This window comes from Haemaphysalis longicornis, unplaced genomic scaffold (assembly GCF_048455015.1).
Source record: "Haemaphysalis longicornis isolate Haplotype H1 unplaced genomic scaffold, Haemaphysalis longicornis Haplotype H1 scaffold_4, whole genome shotgun sequence".
NCBI classification, from domain to species: Eukaryota; Metazoa; Arthropoda; class Arachnida; order Ixodida; family Ixodidae; genus Haemaphysalis; species Haemaphysalis longicornis.
This window is the reverse complement of record NW_027526361.1, coordinates 99,011,340-99,034,175: the sequence shown is the minus strand read 5'-3', so window position 1 is coordinate 99,034,175 and position 22,836 is coordinate 99,011,340. Positions and strand designations below refer to the sequence as shown.

General features: G+C 47.0%; 1 protein-coding gene across 5 annotated transcripts in view; it reads right to left on the bottom strand.

The window, feature by feature from the left end:
- Nucleotides 1–22,836, bottom strand: part of LOC144179147 (condensin-2 complex subunit G2-like) — an 83,916-nt gene that overhangs the window by 10,730 nt on the left and 50,350 nt on the right. For all 5 annotated transcript variants that reach the window (XM_077707384.1, XM_077707385.1, XM_077707386.1 and 2 more), the window contains 4 exons: nucleotides 22,067–22,300; nucleotides 15,276–15,461; nucleotides 10,063–10,182; nucleotides 1,948–2,076 (listed from right to left, as the gene is read on the bottom strand). In XM_077707384.1, the coding sequence (XP_077563510.1) occupies nucleotides 1,948–2,076; nucleotides 10,063–10,182; nucleotides 15,276–15,461; nucleotides 22,067–22,300 (669 nt within the window). The remainder of the gene's footprint in view (nucleotides 1–1,947; nucleotides 2,077–10,062; nucleotides 10,183–15,275; nucleotides 15,462–22,066; nucleotides 22,301–22,836) is intronic.

Sequence of the window (22,836 nt, the reverse complement as noted above, 5' to 3'; positions counted from 1 at the left end):
CCATCACCCCGGCCATCGCAGACCCAGAGACGACGACGGTGCTTAGCGACTTAAAGAGTGCGGTACGCAATATCGCCAAGGGTTGGCTGTGCTGTGAAGCAGTGCGGGTGCTCGAGCGAGTGAACATCGATGGACGCAAGGTGACAATCAAGTGGTTCCTTGCCCACGCGGGGAACGAGATATTGGAACTTGCCACCAACCACGAGACAGCGAACGCAGTCGCATAAGGATTAGCTGACAAGGACACCCAACCATCAGCCGTCCAGCGGGTCCTGACAGCCCTCGAAAAGCAGCACCGGAACGAAAGCTGTGGGGCAACGCCCTCCTTTAAGGGGCAGCGGCGTCCAACCCCGTAGCGAGTAGCGAAGGGGTGGTCCGAGTAGGGGTGACGCCGGGATCGACGAGTGGCTACGTCCGGGCGCAGTGGACACGCTGTGTCTGTTGCAGGCATTCAACAGTCTTCCTTCCTTCCTTCCTTACAAGAGCAATTAGAAGCGGTCGCTCGAGCGCCTCGAACCACTTCGCGGCCGAAGCTGTCGCCATGTTGCCGCCACTGGCCACGCTGCGGGCAGTGTGCCGGTGGTTCCACGGCGGAGTCAGTGTGCCTGTGGCATGTGCGGCGAGTTTTTCGTGAGCAGAAAGCAACAACAGCCAGCCATTCCTGGAAAAAGAGAGAGAGCCCATACGTCGGCGTCGCTTGCTCGCTCGCTCAGCAGTCAGTCGCCTCGCCGGCTCGTTCATACCACCCACTGGGCCGTGCAGATCCGTTCGTACCGGCCGAAATTTTGCCCATTGCAAACAAATGCAGTTTCATCTTCACTAGGCGCAGAAAGACACAGACGAATGACTGAGGTAAGAACAAACAGGGTGCCTTTACCTCAGTCATTTGTTTGTGTCTTTCCATGCCTAGTGAAGATGAATCTAAACCAACCAACTAATGCAGTTTCGCCAGGACTTCTCAGAAATTCGTATCATCCCAAAATTCGTATCACCCAGAATCGTATCATCGAGATTCTGCTGTAATACAAAAGACATATGAAGCAGTGGTGACTCAGCAGCCAGTTTTCGGTGATTTCTTTACAGCGTCACAGAATCTGGTTTTTGCGACAGGCAGCCACCTACACAAGCCACTGCCAAGAAAAACAATTGGCCGATTGTAAGCGGGGATCTAGTTTCATTTGATGGTATCACTTGAATTCCAAAGTGCCATTATAACACATGGATAAATACGTTTTTAGTGCTGGCCCAAAGAAGAGAAAGAGAAAGAGAGAGAGGAGAGAGAGAGAAGAAAGAGAAGGAGAAGGAGGAGAGGAATCAGAAGGAGAATGAGAATGAGAAGAATGAGAAGGAGAAGGAGAAGGAGAAGAAGGCTTTATTTTTCAGCAGACGTTGTTACAATTCCTACTGAACGGGCAGGAGCTAAAGGCATTGAATGCCTGACGAGGGCTCCTGACCCTCTGGAGTTCACAACAGAGGAGTTCACACCAGAGGACATGTTCAAATCAAATATGCGTGCTTAGCAATAAGATCCAGCAATACAGAGAGAAAAAAAATCCGTAAATTAAAAAAAAAATACAAAAAAATCGTACACTTCCAATAATGAGAATCCCAAGTTATACAATATACACAAAACTTTTTTTCTGCAATACCAGTTACCAGCAGATACAATAGAACACGACATATTTCTTTACTGATTGTTCCTCATGTCTATGAAAAAATCACGTCTTCACACAATACAGTTTAAATTCCTTAGAATGAGACACGCCTAGTGATTGTCATATCTCACTTTTCACTTAAAAAGAAAAGGTCTTTCGTGGCTGCGATGGAGCTGAGCAAGTTACCAAAGACTAGATTCTGTCTTCACATTCTGTCTTCTTCTGTCTGTCTGCATTCTGTCTTCACAGGCCATCCCCTCCCACCTTTTGGACAACACAACAGCGATCTCACCTGGATTGCCTGCATGGACAGATCCTTCAGCGCCTCTCTCTGGGTGGGCACCTTTGGCAGCAGGCTGTCTTGCATCCAGCTCATCTGTCGCTCAAACGTCGCCGTCGCCACAAACTTCTCCTTGGTCAGCTGGAGATGGGGGGGGAGGAGGAACACACAATGACCTCACGAGAGTTCAGGAAAGTCGTCCCCCCTGACACACCCAGCCATGCACATTTGATACCTACTGACAGGCAGCAAGTGCTGTTGAATTTCCGCTGGTCACTCTGAGGTCAACTTTACGGATGCCCTCAAAGAGGCCCTACACAGTAAGAGAACAACCCCCTGCTCCTCAGAAACAGCCACAAACACAATGGCCCATTGGATTCGTGCTCAGAGTCAAACTTAACAATGCATCTTTTCACCGCAATCTGCACCACATCACTGCCACACCGGTACATCAATATACTCCACCGCATCATTGGTCATGTCCGCTTGCTTCCACATTACGCACAAGCGGAACCGATGGACTGTTCCCAGGGAACCAAACCACAGAAGGGAGTGCCAGTGTTCTTCACTGCATTTACATTTACACCACTTTGTGCAAACATTCTTCAGCAACAATGCTGCCAAGAAGCCAGCTGAACTTCTGGCAGCGTAGCGGGAGAGGGAAAGAGCAGGTAGTTGCCAGCCTGACATCAGGTTAAAGCACGCTTTACGGTCAGCTTGATGTAAATAGAGTCTGCCGTTGCATGGCAGGTCGTTTTTAGTCATACTAGCAGAGAAAAAAAGCAAAAGCAAACGGAAAAGGATGGTGACGATGCTTTCACACCCAAATCATCAGCCACACGAGCGTAGATATCTTCTGCAACTCAAATCAAGCTCAACAACATGACACATACCCACAAAGGTGCAATGGAGGTCTTATAAAGCACCTAATGAACCCAATAACCTCAGTCAAGCAAGAAGTTTTACAGTCAAACCCAGCTATAACGAACCCGGATAGAGCGAATTATGCTATACAGTCGAACACGGATATATCGAACACGGGTATATCGAATTATTGTCTATATCGAACTCAAATTATCCCCTTGAAAAGTCTGTGTAAAAGTATAGGAATTCGTACGTTTATGTCGAGCTGTATTTTTCCCGACATTGGGTATATCGAATGCCGCGCGAGTTGGAAGGTGCTCTTCGGCGGTCGCTGCACTCCCGGTTGAGGTTGAGGAGTATGGGGAGGAATGCGCGGGCATGGCGAAGACTGGCTCGCGGAACTAATCCCTTCTACCGGAACGAATTTGCGCTTTCCCAGTCGGGCCCCGCTACCGGCCGCCGTAGCGTTAGCAGACGGAGCCCGGCATGCTAAATCTCTCTAGGCACACGAGCCCGAACGCTCGAAAAATATGACAGTGCGAGGTAGGGATGCCCCGACTGCGCACGTCCTTTTTTTTTTGGCTGCGTACGTTCCCCGGCTTGCCGAAAAAGCGTTCTCTCTCTCTGGGTCTGTCTTCCCCCGATGTCGTCTCGGGAAAGGGAAGAGGGAATGAAGGCGCTGGCAGCCTCCTCCTCCTTTTGCATTTTGCTGCTGTTGCTGCTGTTTGCCGAGTTGTCCCGCACCTTTCGGATATCACTGTTTCTCTCGGAGATGACCATCGCGAGCGCTTTGTTGGAGTCCGTTCAGAGAGCCTTGGAATGGTTACCTTCAAAGTTCTTGTGGTACGTGCGCGCTGTTCTTTTGCGTGCGTGTTGTGCGTGGTGTGCGAAGGCGCAGCGTGCTGCTGGAATTTTCTAGTTGTGCAGCCTCGAGAATATCGAGACCAGCGTCTTTATTTCATTTCCAGGACGAAGAAGCAGGCCAAGATGAGCGATTTTTTTTTCACGGAAATAAAGTGTCCTGTTGCGTCGTGAGTGCGGAATTAGTTGTCATTCTTGAATGCGACGATCGGTAAGTGATCGTCCGCCATAGGTGAGGTCTCAGAGCCCATATTTTTTATATCGAATTTTTCATATATCGAACTAATTCGTGATTCCCTTGGAGTTCGATATATCCGTGTTCGACTGCATATCGAACAAAAATAATTCAGTTACGGAAATACATGGGAAACATATCCCTTATAACGAAGTTCACATCCGATATATCAAACTCTGGGCGCCTAGAATGGCCGCCGAAATGCATGATTTTGAGCGGCGATTGAGATGTGGATTGGCCGCGACAACGGAGCAAGAGCTGCGACTGAGGCATTGCGCCTCGCACGGAGCGACGTGACGCCCAATACTTTCCGTATCTGTTTCCGATGCGCGGGACTCACCACAAAACCCTCGCAGTCAGCGAGTCCGGACCAAGACAGCAGCATCGGTGAACGGTGGGAAGAGCTCGCCAACGTTCCCGATGATGTCGCGAGTGAAATCCGTCCGGTGCTTATAATAAAGCGCTTTCGGCCGTCGATGTGCTCCGCCAATGCTTCTTAGATTTTTGAGGACGCGGACTCGAACTGGTGCAAACAATGTTTCGTGTAGAGCATGGTTTCTCAAAGTGGGTTCCGCGGAACGTAGGGGTTCCGCAGGCCCCTCCTCGGGGTTCCGCGAGCCACTGATAAATTTTCCCTGGTTCCGCACTCGCGAAGTCCGATTGATCGCACCCGAGGTGCGATCAATCTAAGGAACCTCCATTAGGCACGCCCGAGAGTCAATAAGCATATCTCAGTGCATAACAGAAAAGCGCGAGCTGCGCAATAAATCCCGCCAGCAGCTTAACCGGCGACGATGCGACCACACTTAGCGGAGCTTTCCCCCATCTTGTACGACTTCCTTCATGCTTCCAACGTTTGCACTCTAAAGAAAATAGGCGCGACCAGCTCAGGTAGAAATTAGTTAAAAACACATGCTAAAAACATATGCTGATCTAAACAGGAACAGTGCCATAAGCACTGCGGGTGCCGGCGGGAGCCGAAAATAACATTATTGCAGTCAGAAATACACACGTTTACTTTCACGCCACATGCAACACTCGCATCACGCCACGCAAATCCTTCTTTTCAAAGGTGAAAAAATTCTGGCTAATTTGAACTCCACGGTGTTTATTTACTACGCGCCGACACAGGTATGAAAAAGCTGCAAGCGCTGCAAGTTAGCCTACCGTCACGCTATCCATTTAGCTGTCTACTAAAACTACTTGCTTTTACAAATCACACACGCGACGCGCACTGATGAGCCCCACGCTATCCGTTGATTCGCACATGTGTATGCTGAATCTGCTGAACGAATAACCGAAGTGCACGATAAGGCGCTTGTCGGCGGCGGCTCGTCGCCGTTTGCATAACCTGATGTAAACAAACGATTGGTTTCCGGTACGTCATCGGATTCTGCGGCCATGATTACGATGTTTTACGATGTCAGGGATGATGTCAGGCGCATTTCTCCTCTTTGGAGATAGGTGCCACTAGCGTATGCGCTCGCGTAAAATCGACAAGGGAAAAAAAAAAAAAAAAAAAAAAAAAATTGCACACCACGTGGGCTGCATATTGCCGTCAAAATAGCCTGACCACTACCGTTGGCGCCAAACGTGTTGCGCGCTACGCTTAGCGGCCTAGCCTAGCCTCTGCTGCGCTTGTTTGTCCACCGCCACTGTTGGCCCCACACGTGTTGCGCGCTGCGCCTAGCCCTCCAGACAAGACTGCGTGGTTCAACATGAGCAAGGCCAAACATAGAGCGTACTGCGAAAGTTTTTTGCGCTACGGATTCACGGAAACTGGAGGAAACCCCCAATGTGTGATTTGCTACGAAGTGTTGGCAAACAGCTCCATGAATCCAGCAAAGCTCCCTCGCCACGAAGCACCCATCATTCAAAGATAGGACGGTTGACTACTTCACAAAAAGGAAGCAACACCTGGAAGCCCAGAAAATGGATTCACTCAAAGTGGTGAGGCATTTTTTTTTTTTTTTTTTTAGTTTCTAAGTACCGAGAGTCGATGTTTTGGGCTGTGGCGGGTATTAGAATGCGTAATATTTTTCGTTCCAGAATTGTGCAACGTACATGAACAAGACGAAAGTATCGTACCTGCTCAGCTACAGGATAGCTAAACAGCTGAAACCGCATACAATATGCGAGGACCTCATCATGCCTTGCATTCAAGATGTTGTGAAGACATTGATCGGGGAAGAACACATAAAGAAAGTGCAGCAAGTGCCCGTTTCTAATGACACTGTCGGCCGACGCATCCGTGAAATGGCGTCCGATGTGGAATTACAAGTCATCGAAAGCATCCAGCAGTCTCTGAAATTTGCAATTGCCACGGATGAAAGTTGTGATGTTGCTGGCTGCCCTCAGCTGGTGACTTTCGTGCGATATCTGGCTGGCAATCTAATTGTGGAAGAGTTTCTGTGCTGCATCGAACTGGGTACTACAACAACTGGAAAGGACACTTTTGATGCACTGAATGAGTTTTCTTTCCAAAGGACTTTCCTGGCGCAAATGCATCGCTGTTTGCACTGACGGTGCCAAGGCGATGACAGGGATAGTGAAAGGGTTCATTGCACTGGTCAGGCAGGTCAACAGCAGCATTATGTTCACTCACTGCATGATTCATAGGGAAGCTCTGGCTTCAAAGGAGCTTAGTGCAGAGCTCACAGTTGTGATGAACCATGTAGTGAGGACCATAAATTCCATAAAATCAAAACCTAGAGCTATTCGCCTTTTCAAGGTGCTATGCAAGGACATGGGTGCTGCCCATGAGCATTTGCTGCTGCACACGGAAGTGAGGTGGCTCTCAAGGGGAAATGCCTTGAGTGGAGTGTGAACTCAGGGAAGAGTTGGCAGCTTTTCTTGCTGATAACGAGCCTTTAGTTGAGCCCCTTTTGGAAGGCTCATTTGTTGTGCAGTTAGCCTACTTGGCCGACATGTTTGAACAATTGAACTTGCTGAATGAGGGCCTGCAAGGTAAACACACTACTCTGATAATGGCTGCAGATAAAACACGGGCATTCCGTAGCAAGCTGCCGAGCCGGATGTGTCGTGTAAACAAGGGGGACTACAGTCCTTTCAAACGGTTGTGCTCCATTAAAGCCCAGAATGCCCCATCTAGTTGACAGGTCCATTATAATGACCCACCTAAGCAGTATTGGAACTCACCTAGCCAGCTACATTGAAAATGTAGAATGGATCGTCTCTCCTTTCTATGTGAATGCAAACTCACTGAGCAGTGAAACTGTGAGAGGTGGAAAATGAGTTCCTAGAACTGCAAGCTAACACTGCCCTTAAAGAGAAATATGGCTGCCAAAGCGTTGTTGCCTTCTGGATGGAGGCTGCTCCTTTATTCCCACATCTGTTTGACAAGGCAGTGGACATGCTGCTGCCATTTGCAACAACATATGCTTGTGAGCAGGCATTCTAAACACTAAAGGCTGAATCCAGCAGCCGACATGCTGCTGGCCCTGAGTGTGACTGAGCCTCGCATCGATTTGTTGGTTTAAGGAAAGTGAGTTGCATGTGAGTGAATAAATTTTGCATATATCCTTGCAGTTGAATTTATTTATTGCACGTGAATGTAGCGTGAACCGAATGAAAAATGCTTGCATGAAAGCGAGGGGGGGTTCCCTGGCACTTGATGGAGCTTAGCAGGGTTCCCTGGGACCAACATGCTTGAGAACCCCTGGTGTAGAGAATGCTATGCTAGTTGAAGCCGCCAAAACGAATGTGAAAACAAAAATCACCGTTTTTTTTTGCAACGTGGGCAGTTAAGGCGGAAAGTAGCTTTATTAGTTGCAATAAATGGATTATTTTGGTATGGCAATGGCTACTGTACTGTGTTCGTTTCTGCATACGCGGATGGCGGAGTTGGGGAGGGGGCGGGGGGCCCCGGCGAATTGCGAACTCGTAACAATAAGCTCGTTATAGGCGGGTTCGGATATATCGAACTAATCGCGGTGCATATTGCAGTTCGCTATAAACGGGTTCAACTGTATCAATCAATTATTCGCAGCACACTCGAAGGGTCAAGCACAAGAAATCTGCGCGTGTACTCCGAAGCCTGTGTAACGTGTTGCATACTGCAGCAATGTGATGCGTACCCGTAGTAACATACCTCATGTCGGAGTACCGGACAACACTTTTTAAAGCAGGAGTGTAAGGTGCTTTTGCAAAATAATGCTGTGGCTGGCCCACCCAAACCACCTGCCATCTTTTTTTACGTGTAAACAGATTGGCAGTTTCTCAGATAAACAGTACAGGGAAGAAGCAGTTCGCTTGGTTTACCATGACGTCTCAGCAAATTCGCATCCGTCCTTACAGCGTACAGCATGCGTCGAATGGCAGTGACAGGAGGGATAAAAAAATTGGTGAGGACCAGTTTGAACCAAATGAGCTGTGCTAAGCACGTGAAAATTGTCATCAAAGGCACTGCTAAAGGCTAACTAGTAAACACAAATAAAGTACCCCTGTGTAGCCACCTCACAAGAAAACCAGCAATATTTCACGCATCCGGAGCAGTGGCTAACAGTTAAGCACAACATAAACCGAACTCCGCCCAAAGCAAAACCTACTACAGTCAAACCTCGATGTACCGAAGACGGTAAAATTCGCAATTTACTTCGATACACTGAAATTTCACAACATCGAAATTTTTGGTTTAAATGCAGTGTTAACCACGTGAAGCGATTCCTCCAAACAAAAACATGGCACGCGTACACAGCTAGCGCACCGTTTCTGTTTCTGTTGGAGCTTAATCGTCTATGCGGGCATCAGTATGAACCACATGGAGCATTTTCTGCCGGCAAAAACTCGCCTCGCAAGCCACAGGCGCGCTGATGCAGCCACGGAGAGCCCCCACACAATGCGGGTAGCTCCTGCGGCCGCTTCTAACTGCTAGCTGAAACGCAACACGAAAGACAAACGAAGGTGTTCCTCCGAGAAAAAAGATGATGATATGGGTGAAATTGGCACTGTAAACCGTCATACGTGCTGCTTAGGAAAGCGCCCATCAAATATCCTTCACAGTGGTAAGCCTAATCGTCTTTGGCGGGGCCAGCCAGCATCCCCGTGCGCTTCGAAACTCCCTCCATAGGGTGCGTGCCTCCCCATTGGTGGAAGTTGTCAGGCTCCTCCCATTGCTGTACACAGCGCGAGCCACTTTCTTGCCGAGGCAGAAGCCGCCGCCGGCATGCAATCGCAGACACGGGTGTGAGAAAAACACGCGCACAAGGCTCACAGCGATCCACAAATGCTGTGCCGCACAATTGCTGCAATAGAACCCAACAAGCATGAGCGAACTCAAACCAAAGGGAAAGCGTCGACATGCAGTGGCAGCGGTGCCATAGCAGTTTGTAGGCAAGGAGCTTGTAGGCAAGGAACTCTCACGGACTCTGTGTCTCTCAAAATACACTTCTACAACCGAAATTTCATGCCTAGTTGTCCATAAAACTTCCGTTACATTGAAATTCCAGCAACAGGACTTCGTTACACAGAGGGCGAAAATACACGGTGTGCATACACTAGAAGTTTAAAAAATTATGTGTTCGTTACATCGGGGGTTTCATTACATTGAACTTCGTTACATCGAGGTTTGACTGTATCTGCAAGGTGCAGATACCGAAATACTGGGGCTCTTCGATTTACAGTCTCAGACTCACCGTGAACTCCCCGAGAAGCAGTCCGGCATTCAATTTTCCCATGTATCCCTATGGCTTCGGGGAATCCTCAGACTACCGACGGACTATTCGCGGTGAGTCCGAGACTGTAAATTGAAGTGCTCCATTGTAAACAGACCATTCTAGTCTTACAGATTGATTGATTGATCGTAGGGTTTAACGTGCCGACGTAACGCAGGCGATAAGGCGCGCCGTAGTGGAGGGCTCCGGTTTAATTTCGACCACCTGGCGATCTTTAACGTGCGCTGAAATCTCACAGACACGGGAGTTTTTGCTTTTCACCTCCATCAGAAAAGTGGCCGCTGCGGCCGGGAATCAAACCCGCGCCCTCATGCTCCAGTCTGTCGGAAGACCAAGCTTACTCACGTGGTACAAAACGGTTGTGCCACGCAGTGAACTTTGCGAAAAGATGGGACTTGAAGGATTACAGGACACCCGAAGCACGAACACAAGTTTTGAGACATGCCCTACAGAGCATCCGTGCGTGCCACTTACGGGGTGCTGCTGACCATTCAGGACATATGTGAGGAGTAGGAAAAGCTCGAAGGCCAGCATCATCACACTGGGAACGATCATGTTGCCATTGGAGATGCACAACAGCTCTTGCAGCGTGGCCTGCAACACGGAAAACGACGCAATGTTAACTGCAGTGAGGAGGGGTGCGAGAGTGAAACCTGGTCCTCCCACAGATAACACTCAAACTTTTCGTCCATTACGGGGAAAGGAGGGGGTGTAAGGGGGGGGGGAAGAACCCTGAAGACACACAGGGAAAGAAGACAAAGGGACGACAGCAGCACAGCACTGTGCTGTCATCCCTTCTTTAGTTTTTGTGTCTCTTGCGCTGTTCATTTTTTTTCATGATTAATACGAAGCAACCAGCTCAAATAGTAATCTTTCTGCACATAGTCCACCTACAAAAACAAACTGTCATCCCACTGCATTCATTAGCAATATCCACGGTTTTTAACAAGTCTCACAAGCATTTCCTGCCCGCAAAAACGCGACATGAAGCTGCAGACATTACTCATGCGGTGCAGCCAGTGGCAATAACACGGCACTGGCTGAAGCTGCGAAGCGATGCACAAAGCTCCAGCTACAGCCCACCGGGTGTTTTCATGGGAGATGGACAGGAGTGTCCGGTCGACATCTTATTTTTGATGAAATGTTTTAACACGAAAGTGTTTTATGTCTGGATACACCAAGATTTCACTGATGTCATACCCGTCATGGAAGTGACGCCAGTACAGCGAAGCAAGCTGCCTGTAAAGGGTGCACCCCTGCACACAGGATCCTCTTGCGGGGAAGCAACCTTTAGTACTAAAGAGTATGTTACATTTGGGCTTGTTCGTCTTTGGGTTTTATATTTTAAGGGGGGACGCGGCTTTCAACTTCAGAAAAATGACTAAAACATTGTTTTTTTGAAAGCCACATATTCGGCTTCTATGTTTCCTATTCTGTGCGTCTGCAAAGTTTTTCCGCTGAAAAGCGTCGCAAAGTGGCATAAAAAAAGTTTTGCCAGGCACAGTGACAAACTATCAGCGCAAAAGGGCGAAAAAACGGCAATTTTCGGAGCGCTGTATCTCCACCACGGTGCCACCGGGCGTGGCCATTTTGATATTGTTAGATTGGCCGAGCGTTCGTCTTTCCGGTTCCACTCATCTCTTTTATCTTCGTTCATTCACAAACGCACGAACAGCAGAAAAGAAATGACGCACAAACGAAGCTAGAAATAGATGCTGAAGCGCTATTGGTCCTCCGGTCGGGGTGCTTTAAAACGACCCTCCTGATTGGGTGTCGCGGCGCAACGCAAGATGGCGGTCGCCTGAACTGCGTAGCGTGCAGTTTGAGTTCATTTTCGCTGCTTCGCTCGGCCAAGTTTCTGTTCAGTCTGTGGTATTCAACACGGACGTTATCGCGATGGGAAGGCCTGAGATCACAAGCCAGATTACGGGAAGTTGTGTGGCTCGAAAGGCGGAGGTCATCGAATGCTTCATGGTGCGCGTGACTACCGTTGCCAGACCCTGGAGGGTGACGCGGTGTGCGCGCTTGCGATAGCGGTTCGTGAAGTGAACTTTTAGTTGGATTTGCTATGTTTACACGCTTAGTTATTGCTGTGTTTTGATTGTGGGCTCGCTAGCCTTGGGAAAGAAACGGTAGACGCGTCAAATGCTGCGACACGCACGGCATAGCCGACGCGCATTGGAGCATCACATGTCTGCGCAACTGATTACTATTGAACGCCAGTAGTTGTAATTAATGCCTGCGACGTTAGATTTAACCTTAAAAACGACCTGACAAGCCATATCAGGGATAATCAAAGTACGATATGTTGCGGTAAGCGTGCGCTGCGATGAGCGCGAGACATATCGCCTTTCTTGCGCAATGTTTCCCGTGCACTTCTGATAATCATGCAAACAGATTTGAGTTAGGAATATAGGAAAAAAAAATATGTTCTCGGCGTTAAAAATTTACCTTACTGTCGCAGCATTTAAGAGTGATTTTTTAGGGAAAATTATTGATACCATTGCATGTAATTTATGGCTTAGGGCATACTGACTGTGCTGCGAGAAATACTGGATACCTTGAACGTCAAAAGTAGTGGGAAAAAAAAAAAAACACCTTCCATCGAAGTTGGAGTTATGCACAATATTATACCAAGCTTCAAAGTAGCCCATTTGCATCCTTGTGGTATGCAAACTTTTGGCAATGAACACCTGCACGTATGAGTACTAAGTTGCTGCGCCAAGCAAAGTAATAAAACATAAAAGAAGCCAGAAATTTTCAAATTTACGCAAAAAAAAAATGCTTCACTTGTTGCCATGGGGACAACACTGCAAAGGGAAGTTACCCAGTGCGACACAGCCAACCAGCTAACCTACTTTGCATTGAAAGCCCATTCAAAGCCATCTCCCCCGCCGTTTGGTCTGCTAACTGGGCTATGTACTCTTCACTGAGGAGCTGAAAATGATGTTTTGTGGAAAGAGAAAGGCTGTAAAAGGCACTCCAATTTCAAGGAAAGGCCTTCCAGAAGCCCCATGTTCAAAAGGACATGAAAGGGTACAACCGTGACGACTTTTGATAAGTGAAACCTATGTTGCAACTTCGGAAGCCGTTTTCTCAAAACAGTTTTTTTTTGCCACCTGTGTCGCTTTCTTAGTGACCGCTGGGTCCATTTTGATTCCGTTTCTTGCATTACATTCCTTGATGAACAGTTCAGGTCGTGACACTTGGTTTTCCAGATTTGTTTGTGATTTTTTTAACCAAATAGTCATTCACAGTCGACATGCCTGTTGCACATTAACCTCTAAAAAAATGAAAACAAAAAATATTGTGTTGCAAAAAAAAAATTCTAAAACTGTCACGACCTCGTCCATTCATTTGCGAATGAAAAGCACTCCGAACAAGTTTTCTATCATGTTTTATAAGTTGCTCAAGCTCGGTACAAGCGTAAAAGAAAGAAAATTTAATAAATGAAAAAGTTATCAAAATATTACCTTGAAATTTTTATGGTGTTATCACAGAAGCATTTCCAGTTGCTGTGCCAATTTTCATCAAAATTCACAAAGAAATAAAAAAGTTGATTTTGAAAGCCACGTCCCCCCTTAACACGAAAGTGTTTTATTCCGGGATACACCAAGATTTCACTGACATCACATCGTTCATGGAAGAGACGCCGGTACACCTTTGCCGAAGCGACCCGGCAGCAGGACGTCACTCGCCAAGCACACCCACAAAACAGCCGCCGATCCGCAAATCATGCTAATTTCGCTGCAGATTTCGCTGCACATTTAACTTTCGTGTTATACCAATTCCTATGACAGAGGAATCAACCACAGTTTTTTTTATATAGCTCCTTGTGCACAGGGGAAAACATATTTGAAGTTATTTTGTGGAAAAAAAATTTTCCCTTTCTCAAAAAAATTCCCTAGGCCAGCTCGGATCACTGGCGCGTGGAGTGGCTCGCAAAAAATTTGAAACTTCAGCCGGTGTCAAACAAACTACTGCAGCTATCACCCTAGTTCTTTTTATGTAAAGACTTTGCATACTCAAATGATTTAATGTATCCATTTGGCATGCAGAGGGAACTTCTTTTAATAAAAATTTTTGAATTGGAAAAATTGTTGATGCCCAAATTTGGGGGCTTTTTCTTCTGCATCTAAACAAGCTAGGTAGTTCAAATTTTTCAGTGTTACTCTTCTATTCTTGTTAAATCTTTTTGCTAAATTTAGTTAATAATGTGGTCAGCCCAGTTCAATTTCAAAAAAGCACTACTGCAGCTAGGTAATGCAATTTGGTATATTTTGAAAGCCAATCAAAAAAAAAAAAAAAAAAAAAAGGCCATATTCTATTTTTTTTTTCGAACTTTTACAAATTAAAGCCAAGGTTGCTCTCTGTCACCTACATCAAAAACATGTTGCACGATTTTTTGTTTTGAAGCTACAAAGTGCAAAACGCAGCCTTGTTAGCAGTACTACGGTGGCATACCGAAGGGGTTTGTAAGAAGCTTACGACCACAATGTAGGGAACAAATTGTAGAAAAGCACCCCAAGTGGATCGTTCAAGATAGCGCACTCACTTGTCTGGATGCATCTCTTCGTGCACTGCTCACTGTTTTTGTGTGTGTGTGTGTGTGTGTGTGTGTGTGTGTGTGTGTGTGTGTGTGTGTGTGTGTGTGTGTGTGGGATGGGGGGGGGGGAGGGGGGCATTCACATTACATACAGAGATCATAAGATGAGACATTACACCACGACTGGCGTGCCAATCGTGAAATACATGCGTTGCGAGTCAGTCCGAAAGAGTTTGAATGCCTCACTCTGCAATAAATTCAATGGCAGACTTCCTATAACAACTCGAAAAAAAAAAGGCACAGCAGTGCCCAAAAAGCCCGACTGATGACACCCTATTGTAGGAACATGTGAAGCACTGTGTGCTTCAGCCCCATACCGCACAGCCCCTTTAACTTTCCCATTTTCTCCTTCTCGGCCAAACTGAAGAATGGTGCGAGCAAACACGAAAGAAAAATGTCGACACCGCTCTCCTGTCTCTCACCTCTAGCCAGGCTAGAGGTAAGAGACGGGAGGATCGCAAGGGATGTTGGCTCAGCCAACGGAAACCTTTTCACTCAAGTCTTCTCCAGACACTCACTCCCTGCATCTGACAATCCAGGATTCTGTTGGGCGGCAATTTGCAAACTACTACGCCTATGCCCATTCTCATTTACAGGTTATTTCACCCTTGTTCTTGCTTAGCTGCTCCTAGTACACTTGAAAAGAAGAAGACTGCCCAGTACCGTCCACACTAACTCTGCCTCCCCACCACAACAGCACAGTCCCTTGACCACGTAGCAGAGGCAACATTCCATTTCAACATAGGCACAAGCCAGGCATGATGCCGAGGTAATTAAAAGCTCCACCCCACCTCTAAACTGCCCTGAAGGATACCAAACCACCCATGTATATGAAAAGAATGTGCAGAATTGAGCCAGGAGAACATGTTAGAGTAAAAAAATATTGTGTGCCTTGGGAAAAAAAGCTTTGGATGTTGCTGGGGTTCGAACACAGGTCGTTTCTTCCAAACCCACGATTCTACCCCTAGACCCTATGTTACTCCAAGCTGAACAGCAGCGTTCTTTTAGCAGCGGCACAAAAGGATAGGAGTGTGAGTAATGGCAGAGATGAGTAAGAGGAGGAGGAAGAGAGGGAACGCACGGCGATGCGGAGGAGGGCGTTCCAGGCGTCGAAGAGGGGCACCAGGTGGTGCTTGATGAGCAACAGCTGCAGCTGCGGGGACACGAGCAGTAGCCGGAGCACCTGCAGGCCCACGTCCGGGCTGCACGGCCGCCGCTGCACGTTGAACCGCACCCGGCGCCCCCGCTTGCACGGCGTCTGCTTGTTCTGTCGCGGTTGGCCGGGGGGGAAGGGAGGGGTCACCACCACACATACTCCGAGCTTTTTTTTTTTTTTTTTTTTAAATGCCATTACTCAGTTTGAGCTGGAACCAAGTGTCGTATGTATTGTTTGCTTCTGTGCTTGAAAGTTTCGAACTGAAATACAATTCCCACAATACTGACTTGAGCCCTTTTACGTCAGCCTGCAGCAGATGCCCCGAGACCCCGCCTTCCAATTAGAAAGCAGTTTCTCTTTTTTTTCAGTCATACACCAGGTGACCTCCTCAAGTCCTTGAAGAGTCTTTTTTGCCCGATTCTGTGTCGATTGTTTCAGTACTAAGCACCTCTTCAGAGTTTGCCCTGTACCACACACTTTTTTTTTTCTTATTCCTAAACATACCAAAAAGAAGCTAGGTCAAACCCAGTTCCACTGTTTCTCCAGCCTTGCACCACTGGTGCAAGCTGTGCCAATTTGTTTTATTCGCGTTTCCAGCGATTTTTTACGGTGAAACTGTTATTCTCTCAATGGTCAGAAAACTCCATGCCGTAAACAAAAAACCATGAACCATGGCAGGACCCAGCACGCTCCACAAGGCGAGCACATGTGTCAGGCCAATCAGGCATGCAGCATAGAGCTTAAGGGTCATTTCAGATAAGATCGAACAAAGCATAGCTGGTGGAGCTCTCCAATTTGCTTGAAAATTTTTTACCTCATTCCCGCATGTATGTAATGTGCGGATTCACAAATATTTTCGACAGAAAAAATTTTGGCCAGCTGAAAAAAAATTTCGAACCCACCCGTGTGGACCCTGGCCGCTACCTGCCCATGCGCCGCGGCCAAATTTAGCGACGTCTACCAAGAAATATACTAATCAGGCGGGAATGGTAATTTTTATGCTTAATCTACGCCTGGTGTACATTGCGCGCCCAAAACATCATTGGCTAGAAAAACATATGTTTTTTGTAATAAATTTCCAAATCTTGCTTAGAGCGCATCTTGTTGTGTACTTTGCGGGCCAGTATTATCGTAAGTAATGGAGCTAGAGCGTTCAAATTTGAGTGAGGGCTGCTCCTGGCAAGCGCAAATAAGAGCCGTAAATATCGTGTCTGTGTACACTATGGTTAAAAAGTAAATAGCGCACAAGTGTGAAGAAAAAACTAAAACCCTCCGAGTTCAGAGGCCTATTAAAAAAAAAAACACTTCTTCGATTTTGCTGAAATTCTCCTCAGATGTTCACCTGTGCATGTACTTCAATGATCATTAAGAACATGTTGCATCATTTTGTTCCTGACGCGCCTACAGCGTGAGAAAAAAGCCTGGTCGGCCAGGTCTTCACAAGATCCTGAGACATGAAACAGTGAGAGCAACTTCCATTGAATGTGCAGACATTTGATAATTTTTTTGTACCAAAGGTAAACGATTACTTATTGATAGCATTACAGAGAATTCAGAAGCGAAACTGAAATTTTTATGTGAATTTTGGAATGAAAATAAACAATCTGCGCACCGCTAAACGTGTACTCTTCGAAGAAAAAACGGAGGAACTCCAGATTCACGCGCATTTAAAAAAAACACTTCTTCGAGTTTTATGAAGCTTTCCACGGATATTTTCCTCCTAATTTAATTGCGTGAGCCATTAAAAAAATTCGCATCATTTTGATCACTGAAAAGCAAAAGAGCCTTGTCAAGCATGCTCGTGACAAGGAGCTGAGACATAAAACGACGATTGTGACTTTCTGCAGATTTCCCTTATTTATTTTGTAGAAAGGGCAGAATATCTTCTGAGATAAGGAGAATAGCATAGCCAAGTGACACTAACGAAGTCAACGTTTGACATGACAGAGTTCCATCGGCACCCCATTAATACCGTGCAGCTACTAGCTGTTGATTTACACATTGCTTGCTGCATCACTGTTCACAGTTTCCTCAAAGGGGCAAAAACAGTCCGCGCTGCTCATAGTTCGCATATATCTGCTTCTGATGACTTCCTTAAATGACACACGTGCCAGGACTGTATGCCGGGAAAGGCACGCACTGTTCGCCATTCTTCCTTTTTTGTTTCGCGATAGCTGGAAACTTCGTTCCCCATGAGGTATATGAAGTGAACGCCCTTGATCTTTTCAGACAACACAGTTACCATGTCTTTTGCCGTCTGAATCGCATTTCTTAGTGGTTTTCTTAGGTTGTAAAGTGTCGCCTGGTGTTTGACGATTCCCCCAACTCCGTCGCAGGCATTATTTCCGTGCCCTGTTGTGGAGAATATTCATTGCGTTTCAGGCACGTCGCTCTTTCGGAACTCATGAAGCTGGTACCTGTTTTTAAAGTGACTGGCAGCTCGTCACTCACATAAGTCACCTTGGAGTACATTGGGAGATTGTCGTCTACCCACACCCTGATTTTTTCTAAACCCAAGCAAGCATGCGGACAGTCATGGCAGACGTCATCGCTTGCAACCACAAAACTATGACAAATGAGACTGAGTAACAAGCTAAATATATACAAAAAGGATAATAAAATCAGAACACTTAAGGAATAATAAAAAGTGATGAAATGACGATTAAAATGCGACCGTAGTCAAATAGCGGGGAGGCAGCGCAAGGCACTCTCCCAGTGTGACAGAACTGAAAACTTGTAACCGTTCGAACGCATGCAGCACCTTTCTTCCAGTCCCCTCTTTCGCTCTTTCTGTCAGCCGCCGCCGCATACGGCCGCCGCATACGGTTGAAAAAGCCCCAAAAATACTCGACTGAAACACAAAAATGAAGATCCGAGATGTGTCGTCCCGGACCCCACCGGGCTCAAGGGCGTTTGGCTTCTTGTTTGGTCGCTAATTTGGTAACTGAACCAGTGTGTCCGGAGGAGGACCGAAGAGGGGCGCGCTACCTGGAGACGTTACCCGCGCCAGGGTCGTGTGTGGCCGATTTCCGTTTTTAATACTTGCCATGTGTGCTGCCGACCGGACTGACTTCCATTGAACCTTTGATTTTAGGCAAACGAAAGTTACGTCCAGGCGAGTTAAAAAACAAGACTGCGTGCACCTTGTCAAATAGCTGATCTTATGAACCAAATATACCGCATCACGGCAGCAGAGCGCACAAAAAAAAAGAGCGTTGATAATGTAAGACAAAGAGTGACCGTGGTTGGGGAAATCTAGAGGAAGCTATAAAAATAGACCCGAAGACCTTCAAATTGCGAGTTTTACCACCATACATTGCAGCAGTTTCGCCACTGCATGACTGTATCCGCGCTGTGCTTAGAATGACGCACGATATTTCTATGGCTCACACAAGTGCGTTTAGAGGAAAATATCCATGGAAAGCTTCATAAAACTCGAAGAAGTGTTTTTTTTTAAATGCGCGTGAATCTGGAGTTCCTCCGTTTTTTCTTCGAAGAGTACACGTTTAGCGGTGCGCAGATTGTTTATTTTCGTTCCAAAATCACATAAAAATTTCAGTTTCACTTCTGAATTTTCTGTAATGCTATATATTAGTAATCGTTTGCCTTTGGTACAAAAAAAAATTATCAAATGTCTGCTCATTCACTGGAAGTTGCTCACTGTTTCATGTCTCAGTATCTTGTGAAGACCTGGCCAACCAGGCTTGTTTCTCGTGCTGTAGGCGCGTCAGGAACAAAATGATGCAACATGTTTTTAATGATCATTGAAGTACATGAACAGGTGAACATCTGAGGGGAATTTCAGCAAAATCGAAGAAGTGTTTTTTTTTTTTTTAAATAAGCCTTTGAACTCGGAGTGTTTTAGTTTTTTCTTCACACTTGTGCACCATTTACTTTTTAACCGTAGTGTTCACAGACACAATATTTACGGCCCTTATTTGTGCTTGCCAGGAGCAGCCCTCACTCAAATTTGAACGCTCTAGCTCCATTACTTACGATAATACTGTCCCGCAAAGTACACAACAAAATGCGCTCTGAGCAAGATTTGGAAATTTATTTTAAAAAATATATGTTTTTCTAGCCTACGATATTTTGGGCGCGCAATGTACACCAGGCGTAGATTAAGCATAAAAATTACCATTCCCGCCTGATTAGTATATTTCTTAGTAGACGTCGCTAAATTTGGCCGCGGCGCATGGGCAGGTAGCGGCCGGGGTCCACGCGGGTGGGTTCCAAATTTTTTTTCAGCCGGCCAAAATTTTTTCCACCGAAAATATTTGTGAATCCGCACATTACATACATGCGGGAATGAGGTAAAAAATTTTCAAGCAAATTGAAGAGCTCGACCAGCCATGCTTTGTTCGATCTTATCTGAAATGACCCTTAATCTTCACGTAAAAAAAAAAAAAGAATTGAGTTGGTGCAGCGACTGCAAAAAGACTAGGTATATAGGAGATGATGTTACGCATGAAGTGCAATCTCGTTTCAAAGCGCGCGTGCGCGTTGACATCCGGGTTTGTTGCTTCGATGGGTACATGCTAAGAACGGCAATAGCTTATGTAGTGTATTACTCCAAGTATAGCACCTTCGGTGGAAGCTATTACCAACTAGCAGGGGTGATCCAGCCATTCGAACTATTGGAGCAATTTTTGGAGCCAAAAAAATGTTATTTTGGAGCACTATTGTATCAGAGCTTGATTTTGGAGCAGCTTGGGAGCAGCACAAAACTTATGTTGCATCTTCATTTATCTGGAGATAAAGAAGGCTGGCAACCATTCAGGCAATGCTAGTCACTTCCCCACAGTTATAGACTCTGAAGCTGGTAACTAAAGCACCAAAAATGTGTGCCCCCACAGCCTTTAGACACCGCTGCAAGTGAAGCAGATGACAAGCGTTTCTTTTTAAGTTAAAAAAAAAAAACACCAAGTAATCATTACAAAAACTTACTGAAACCAAAGGGATGCCCATTTTATTTACAATAAAAATATTTCACTATCTCAAACATATTGTACTGATTTGTTGCTTCTTACTTGCCGTTTCATTCAGTTCATCCAGCTCGGAGGGTCCGGCTCGACAATATTTAGACAGAAAATATTGCACTTCACACACATCACACCATGCTATTGCTTCTTGCTTGCCTTCTTATTCAGTTCATTCAGCTCAGAGAGGGTGTGGCTCAAGGCAGAGTTGCCCTCTGCTAATAAAGGGTCTTCAGCCCTTTTCAGCAGCGCACGGCATGAGATCCCCTTTCCTTCCAAATTACACCTGAGCCGCTTTTCATTGCCAACATCAGCACCACATTCCCGACCACTCAGGCGGTGGATAAGAGCAGTATGAAGGGGCTTTATTTTCAATACGTCACGAGGGAAAAAAAAAAAGAGAGAGAGAAACCCGCTGCGAAAATTCCAAATGGAAAGTTGTTTAAACTTACGCTGATGCAGTTTTGGCTAGCGCTACTCCACTGCACTAGCACTAAATATAAGGCCGCACAGTAATAAAACGATTCGCCGCGAGCGCAGAATAGAATAGACTAGTTTGTGCATCTTGTCACGAGTGGCCGAACGTCAATCGCTAGTTTTCCCACAAGCGATACACATGAAGTAATGCCATTATGCTTGTTTTCAGCAGCGCGGAAGACCACTCCGTTGCGGTCCATGCCATCGGTCTGTATGCATGCCGACTTGCCGAACATTGCCGAATAACCACTTCTCTGCTCCAAAGCGGCACCGTGGCTGCACTACTGCTGCACTGTGGCTGCACCATGAGCGGAGCTCGGCTGGGGCAACCGAATAATCGAGCGCACCGCTTCTTCCATGTTGCCAACCGAGGAACCATCGTGCTGGTTAGCGGGAGAATGATCGTCTCTCGCTTCAGCTGGTTTGAGGGGACAACTCCCGGCCAAAAAACCGGGTTCAAGCGGTTCGGAGCATTTGGCGCAAGTAAAACACCACTGGGCACAGCAGGGCGCAGGAGAGTACAATTGTAGCAAAATGGCGCAAATGGCGCAGCTGGATCACCCCTGCAACTAGGTGCCCATAGTTCAAGGCGTCACCCTACAGCCAAGGGGGCGATCGTTCTGTGCGCATTCTCCGCCCGTTCACTGTCATGTTGACAAGAAGTGACCACGCATTTTCAACTTAAAGGCCAACTGCACTCAAATTTTACCTCAACCAAATTTATTTTTAACGTGCAGTAAGTACCACCAAATCAGCTGGGACACGAGTGGTAGCCTCGTGAAATGCCTCGTTAATCAGTCAGAAGCGTTTCAACAAGCTCCGCCGCAGACCACGCTGCACCCGCCGGCAGATCGCGTAAACAGCCATGACGCGCCTGTGGCGCTCCAGCCGACGGGGGATTCTTCCTCTGGCCAGCCACGCAGCTGGAGAACTGGCAGAGCTCTGCTGCAAATGCTTCACCCATTTGCTGTCCTGTGTGCACGTAGAGCTTGCACGCAGGCTTGTCCCGAGCAGCTCAATGTCCGGCCACTCGCTGTACGGCCGCAACATCACTTCAATGGCTGCCCTCTTCTCGATTTCAGTTTCAAAATCACCGATTTTTGATGACTGCTTGCTGCGTGCATGCGCGTATTTCAGCTGTTGTATTTTGCATCTTGCTTTCTTTTTCAGCACACCATACCGAAATAGTGTTTTCGAGAGATCGAAATTTTGAGTGCAGTTGGCTTTTTAACCCAGCAGAGCTAGGCGAACGACACTCACGTGCAGCTCCTCGACCGACTCGGCCACAATGGCCAGGACGTCGGCGGCCCGGTTCATGTTGCACAGGAAGAACACGCACATCTCGGCCTCGGCGGGCAGCAGGGCGGGGGCGCCCGTGTCGGGTACGGTGAGGTAGCCCCGCAGCATGGAGAGGCAGCGCAGGGCCAGGTTGCTCGCCTCGTCCTTGGGCAGCAGGCTGGCCGCACTCAGCACCGAGATCTGCATGCTCAGGCTCTGCGAAGGGCACACCATGGCGGCAACTCTGCTGTGGGGCCCACTCTCCCTCAGGGCGCCCAGCCCCCCCTAGCGTGCACGCATTCAAACTGTCAGGCCGGAGGGTGCACCACCAAGACGGGACAGTCAGAGGCACTCAATGAAGGCTTTTTTTTTTTAAAGGCTTTGGTTGCACTTGCATTAAAAAGGGGGGGGGGGGCAAGAAACAAGCTGAAAATGGAGACAGACTGCACGAAATCCACCCAAGCACAGGTTAACAGTGCTTGACACAGGGGAGCTTGTTGGAGTACCCACTTGGAACACACATGCTGGGTTCCCAAGCAGGCACCTCAACTACTGACAACCCGCTTTCAACAGGCATTCGTAGATGTGCGATGCATATGCATGTTTTTTTTTTCGTGTTCCCAGTGCGTCCATTTGTGTAAAACCGTGAAGATTGCAGCCAACTTCTTTCTAAATAGTTATTACATCTTGTGTAGTGCTGTTTCTATAATTACTAACTTGTTTATCCACTCTGTCACCCTGGTAGTCCACCG